Below are 6,956 nucleotides of genomic sequence, written 5' to 3' on the forward strand. Positions count from 1 at the left end.
GTTCACATGTCATGGCCTTAGCTAGAATAGTTTATTGCTGGTAACAACTTCATGCCTAATGCAGACTAAGTAAACTTTAGCCATTTTTTTACCAGGGAGACAATGGATAGACAAATGGATGGATTCATTTGTCTATTCATTTATTCAACAAACATTTATTGTATCTTATGTTCCAAATATATATATATGAAACAAAAAAATTTAATCATTTTAGTTGCTAAATATCCACATCATCAAGCAAAAAGTTTATTCCAGTGCTTTGATGATTTATGTAGGAAGATACATCTTTTTTAAAGGATAAACTGGACTAAAAACTATTTAACATGTGTGGCGCATTTGTGAAGAAAATTAACAAAAATGTAAGAACAGTTTTTCAGAGTATTCGTATAATTATTCTAGAAATTAGCATAAATGGAAGCCCAAAGAATGAAGGAACTTACCTGACTTTCACAGCTAGTTAGTGCCTGAGCTGAGACCTGAGCCAAGATTTTGGATTCCCTCTTCAGCCTGTTTCCTGTTTTAAAAAGGACAGCTTCTCTCTGAGAGAAAATGCTCCATTATTGAGAGATTTTTCTTTGTAGACGATATCTTTGTATCTGCTCATTCTTTCAAAATAACACAGTCTGCCTTTTTCTAGTGTTTATTAAAAATGAAAAAGTATTCGTGTGCAGTTGAAGCCTTTTCTTGACATTTACCCTAACATAGAAGTATAGGAACTGAAAAAGCTCATTAATTCTTGTATGTTTTCTGCTCTTAGAATAGACTATGTCTAAACTATTAGGTGCAGAAATTTTGCTCTCTTTTTCTTAGAACTCTCAAGAATTTTCGTGTCAATTTTTTCCCATTGTTGTCAAAGACCTTTTATCTTTATTCTGGCATAAATCCTGCCTCATAACTGCTAGCTCATCCATTAGATTACTGCACTCTGAATGATTGTAGAATCATTAGTGGGCTGGGTTAGCACAGTGTCTTATAAAGGTTAATACTACCCCTACATTTTCTGAAGATTGAGTAACGGCTTCAAAATGCAAATATGTATACCCATTGATAGCAATTTTTGTTTTATTCTTTAAATTAAAAAGCAAAACAAAACAAAAAGCCTGGCTTTGAGCATAATTGTGTCTAAATTCACCCATGTTGTTGATGTATGTTTGGTGACTGACAGCCTATGCAATTCAATTAATTAGAAACATCTCTAGTACTGAAGTTGGGCTTCTGTGGCCACTTTAATTTTACTTTGACATTAGAAGGTGAAGTAGCAACATCCAGCAATTCAGATATATTCTCACATTCATCTACTCCATACATTCATCTACACCTCAGATAAGTGTATGTCTTTTTCTTTTTTTCATTTTATTGTCTTTATTTTCTTAATTCTTTTTTAAAATTTTATTAATTTCAAGTATACAGTACCTTGGTTAGACATTTATATAGTTTATAAAATGATCCTCCTAATTGCTCTTTCTCTCCTCTGGCTTTCTACCTAAACAATACATTAATGCTAATTGTGTATGTCTTTTGCATGTGTGTTAAATAATCTCTTAGAGATTGCACAAAATTTCTGAATTCCTTTCTCAGACTATTGGGAAGGGATTCTGGAACTAGAAGGTACACATAAGATATTAGTTCTAAACTAATATCTTAAACCATCTCTCTCTGCTCTCTCTAACTTTCAGTAATTTTGAAATAATCTTTATCATTTTTTTTATATTTTACTGTAACACATAAAACCATTAGAAATGTGGGGAAAATTAATATGTTTTAATAAATAAGTAGTAAATCTTCTTATAGCTTCTAAGAGCACTCTTACAAGTGCTGATAGTTATTTAAATTAGTATATTTTTATAACTAGCCAAGAAAGAACCTTGCTTGTCTTATGAAATGTGCCAATTTTCTAAGCATTAAAAATCCATGTGTTTATCTGTACCCCATGTAATACAAATACGAATATATCCACTGTATAGTTCTTATAGTGCCGATACTGCTTCCTTTAAAATTTTCACATATACTCATTGCTTTAATTAGAGATTTTTCTTTTAATTTCAGAGATAGTGGTGAATCACATTTTGTTTATATATCAGAAGCTTATTGGTTGCTATTAATTTCCATAGATTAAGCTGTTATCAATGTCATTGTCCCTTCCTTCCTTTCTATATCACTGATTTTGTCCACAACAAAGATAACATTTTTATTTAAGTCTGGAAAGAAACGTCAACATAAATATGTATTCCTTTTCAAAAAATAAAAATTTTGGTATGAAGTTCTGATTGGATTAATTAATGGGTCATTATTTATTATAGTATTCCTTTAAAGATATGTTCCTATAGCATATTTTTGTCTTTTAATAATAGCTCATTAGCTTCTTAGAAGAGATATGAGAAAAAAATGACAGGAGCCATTGCCATTTGAAGAGCAATCAGAACTCAAAATAGAGCATGTTTAAAATAATATTGTAAGCCACATTGGAAAAAAATAATTTTTTTCTTTTATAGGGGAAAAAAAATCACTCATTTTTATACCCAGAGATATAATCACTGCTGTTTAATATAGAGATTTAGTATTTTATTTGGATGTGTGTAAATGTTTTTACAAAAATAGTATTATATGCATGTTACTTATGGCCTGCTCTTTTTAATTTAACCTCATATAATGAACATTTCCACATCAGTCTTCATTCTTTGCAACACGACTATAAATGGCTTTGTTGTAGTTATACTATAATTTATCTAAATCAGTTTACTGTATTTGAAGATAAAGGTATTAAATCCATCTATTTTTTATTTCAAGTTATATCTTTGTAAATATGTCTTTGGGTGCAGGCTCTTGTTTACAGTGTATATCAATAGTATAAATTCCTAGAAGTGTAAATTGGTGGGTCAAAAGCGTGGGATATACAAATCTTATGTATTGTCAGTATGCTCTCTAGAATAATAATACAAGTGTATACTAGTAGTACCTGCCTCTTCAAGCTTCTCTAACAGTGGATATTCTTATTTTACTATGTTAACTTGATAGACCAAAAAAAAAAAAAATCACATTTAAAAGTTTGACTTCCTCTGACTAAAAGTTGAACTTTTAAAACATGTTATTGACTAGTTGTCACCTTTGAAAATTACATGTTGGGGTCTTTTGTTTCTTTTTTAAATTGGTTGTTTCTTTTTCTTATCAGTATGTAAGAACATATGTGATTGATTTCAAATAGACTAAGGCTTGGTATAAAATGGCTTTAATAGGACTAATGAAAGCTACCATTAAATGAATACCCATTTAGCCTGAAACTGTGCTAAGCCTTTTACCTTTATGTTTTATTGTTTTATCTTATTTAAGGTTCATTGTCATTCTGAAATAGATATCTTCATTTTGCAGTTGAAGAACTTAAGATTCAGAAAGGTTGAGTGACTTGCCCAAGATTCGATTCTATTTCTGACTTCAAATCCTTTGTGGTTTTCCTAGTACTTTGCTTTTATTTATACCTGTTTATGCCAGATAATTTTATGTCTTTTTTTTTCCAGTGTTTTTCCAGTGTCCTTTGCATATATATTTTGAATGGAGAGAAATATCTTAATTACTAACAGAATACACTATCAAATGAGTAGTATATTTGCCATTTTGTAATGTTGCTCAAGAATAAAGCATCCCCATACTTTAAGAGAAAAAATTTCTGAGCTTCTATTTTTAGATATAACATTAGATTTAATACAGACTTCAAGATCTTTTATAATTTGTTATTTTAACTTACTCTTTCCCGAGCATGTTCTATGATTTTGTGCTCTTAGTTGGTTTTCTCCATATTAAGACCCGGACATTGCCTCAAATCCTTTTTTTGAAAGACAGGGTATATATAAATAAATAAATGAGTAAAAAAATAATTAGTGTACTAAATTCTTCTTAACAGAACTTTACAAAGCAGTATGGCAAAGCTTCTCTCAGATCTTAGTATGGACACTGCTCGCTGCAAGCCTGGGAATAATCTTACCAAATCACTTCTGAACATTTATGATAAACAACCTCAACATGACCCAATCCCTGCTCACACTTCCATAATGAGCTACCTAAATAAGTTAGAAACAGATCACACTTTTACACATTCAGAGCCACTCTCTACAGTTAACGATGAGAAAAACATAGTGCCAGACAGGCCCTATGAAAGTGTTCTGCCTTCCAAAGGCCCACAGCATAGTAACACTAGCAGCACGGAGGAAGTGTCTGCCCCTGGAATCATTTCTACCCTTTCAAAACAGGATTCTGATGAAGAGAGTGAAATTACAACTTTAATAGAAGATGAGTATAATCTGGATAGTACAATTTACATCCCGTTTTCTAGAAGCACTTCTAAAAGGAAATCAGCACTATCGAAGGGATTATCCCCACAGCCGCAGGTCAGTGTAGCTCCACCACAGCCGGTCAGCAACAGTGGACTTGTCCCTGAAAAAGAAAACAAATTGTGTGCACCTGGAGATTGTTACTCTTCCAAAAAGGAAGCAGAAAATGTACTTGAGAAACTTTCCAGAACAGCTGAAATGAAGGATAAGCAGCTCCTCAAGAAAATAAAGGAAGCCATCTGCAAGATCCCTGCTGCCACTGAGAATCCACAGGCACCAGCCACGTGTCACGGCCCCTCCACTTGCCAGAGCAGCAGCTTTCAAGTGAAAAGTAGTGCCCTCTCTGATGGTAGCTTTTTAAATTCTGACTTCACATCTGACTGGAGCATCTCTTCTTTTTCAACATTCACTTCTCGTGATGAACAAGACTTCCGAAATGGCCTTGCAGCACTGGACGCCAACATTGCTAGACTCCAGGAGTCTTTAAGGACTGGTCTTCTAGAGAAATGAACTCAGAAGAAAATGGATTGAGTGCTTCTTTTGAAGACTAGACTTGGTTACATGGAATGTATACTTTAAATTTCTTTAGAGAAATGTTTTATATTAATTATGTGTGAAAATAAATTGAATAATAAATTTATTATTGGACTGTATCAACATTGGAGCTTGTAAAAACAAGTCATCTTAAACTGACATGTGCTAAGAGAAAAAAGTTATAAGTAACTAGGGAAGTATTATATATAATATTTTATTTTAGTACTTAGCAATTAGAGTTCTTCTATTACCCTGCTGGGTAAAGAGTACAGGTTGGAAGGATTCTCCGGTTGTCCTAAAGGATAATTGGAAGGGTGTCTTGGTGCAATTTACTGTATTCAAACTAGTTTCTCTTCCAGGATTCCTTTTGTTTTTTTAATGGCATTGTGTTTTTATATGGGATACTTTATGCTACAGGCTAGTGTTTTTTAGTGAAATGTGTAAACATTTCTTTTAAGGCAAAAAATAGTCTACCTTTTAAGAAACATTGATCCAATAAAATATAGGTAACATCCTCAGTTAGCATATGGTCTCTTAAAACTTGGGCACTTTTATTTGTTTTTATACTGAATGCATGTTTAAGGCCTTTAAAAAATAAAGTCAGATTGATAAATGCTAATAGATAAGTTTCAGTTTGGGCAATTTTTTTTTTAGTAAATAAGGAATGTTTGTTTTTTGTCCTTATATTTGAACATGACGGAGTTTGTAAATCTTGTACTGGTTGTAATTCGCCTTTCTGATCAATTTTTTCAGCACCTGAGCTGAGAACATTCTCTGTTCTATAATTAATATGAACTAGGTTGTACTCTGCTTCTCTATACTAACACCTCTAAATTACTCAATGTTACTTTCTTCCATGTAAGCAGCACATTTTAACTCTTAGGAAGTTGAGTGTTGTGCTGTCACTAGCACTCCATACAAGTCACTTGCTTGGTGTTATGTGTTCAGTGCTTGGGCAGGCCTTGGCATTAAAGAGTGTTCTGCTGGTCCCAGAACTGATTCTTGCTGGTTTTTTAAGTGTTGGTGCTACAACTTCTTAAGTACCCAGACATAGTCTCTTTGACATGTCCAGACTTTATAGACAGAGATTTCTTAAGTCTAAAAATATGAGATGAATTCTAGGCTATTTTCACAGAATTATCCATTACTACTTACAATTTTTCTGACTTCCAGTATTCATAAATTAATTCATTGGTTTATTTAAAGGTAACAGGTCACAATTCTTTAACACATAAGTTCAGAAGTATAAAATAATAAAGCAAGGAAGACTGAGAAGAAAAATTTCATTTGGATCTTAAAGAGTATATAGGATTTGGATAATCCTGTGACTATCCTCAAAATGTTTACCCCATAGAAAGTATCACAAAACATGGGGTTTGGTTGAGTGGAATATTTAAGAGGATGGTAGATAACAGCAACCTGACTAAAATAAAGGGGTCAAGATTATATGATAATGGTAATAGATGATAACACATTTCGAAGAGTTGGTGTCATATTGTAAAATGTCTTAAGCTCCAGGATGTGGAATAACCATTAAATATGAAGTCATTAGGTGTTTGAGTTTTTTTGATGGTGGTTCTGTTTTTTATTTGAGGATCGCCAGATGAAATTGGGTATTCTTAAAACTACAAAGGGTGATGGTAAATAATTAGAGGAGGGAGAGACTGGAGACCACTCAAAAGCTGTCACAGTAGTCCAGACATAAATTGATAAGCCTTTGGCAATAAAAGTGAAAAGGAGAGACAAAATGAAAAATTTTCAGCAGGCTTGGTGACATTTCATTAATAGGAAATGAAAGAGAAGGGGAAATCAAAGATGACTCCCAAAGTTTCCAATGTGATCAGTTTGAGTCACACGGAGCAACGTCCAAAATGAAAAATCAAGTTCTTGGTTAAGTCCCAAGTCATTAAATTCCGAGATGAATCTTGATAATGGAACTGTAATGGAGAGCGGGATATAAAGGAGAGAAGGAATGCCTGTTCTCAGTAGTCCTCTTTAGCTCTTCACACCAGGAGTCAGAGTAAGTACCCATCATAGTCTCAGAAGGGTCAGCCTGGCCCCAAATCCCAGCATTCTCACAAATGCTTTCAGATTTCCCAG

The 6,956-nt window shown here is 33.1% G+C and overlaps 1 protein-coding gene across 3 annotated transcripts in view; it reads left to right on the forward strand.

Moving 5' to 3' along the window:
• The window catches only part of CCDC14 (coiled-coil domain containing 14), a 42,481-nt gene extending 36,063 nt beyond the window's left edge, over positions 1 to 6,418 (forward strand). For all 3 annotated transcript variants that reach the window (XM_011368972.2, XM_023520266.1, XM_023520251.1), the window contains one exon: positions 3,896 to 6,418. In XM_011368972.2, the coding sequence (XP_011367274.1) occupies positions 3,896 to 4,832 (937 nt within the window). In that variant the 3' untranslated portion in view covers positions 4,833 to 6,418. The remainder of the gene's footprint in view (positions 1 to 3,895) is intronic.
• Positions 6,419 to 6,956: the final 538 nt, after the last annotated feature.

Source organism: Pteropus vampyrus, unplaced genomic scaffold (genome assembly GCF_000151845.1).
Source record: "Pteropus vampyrus isolate Shadow unplaced genomic scaffold, Pvam_2.0 Scaffold1, whole genome shotgun sequence".
NCBI classification, from domain to species: domain Eukaryota; kingdom Metazoa; phylum Chordata; class Mammalia; order Chiroptera; family Pteropodidae; genus Pteropus; species Pteropus vampyrus.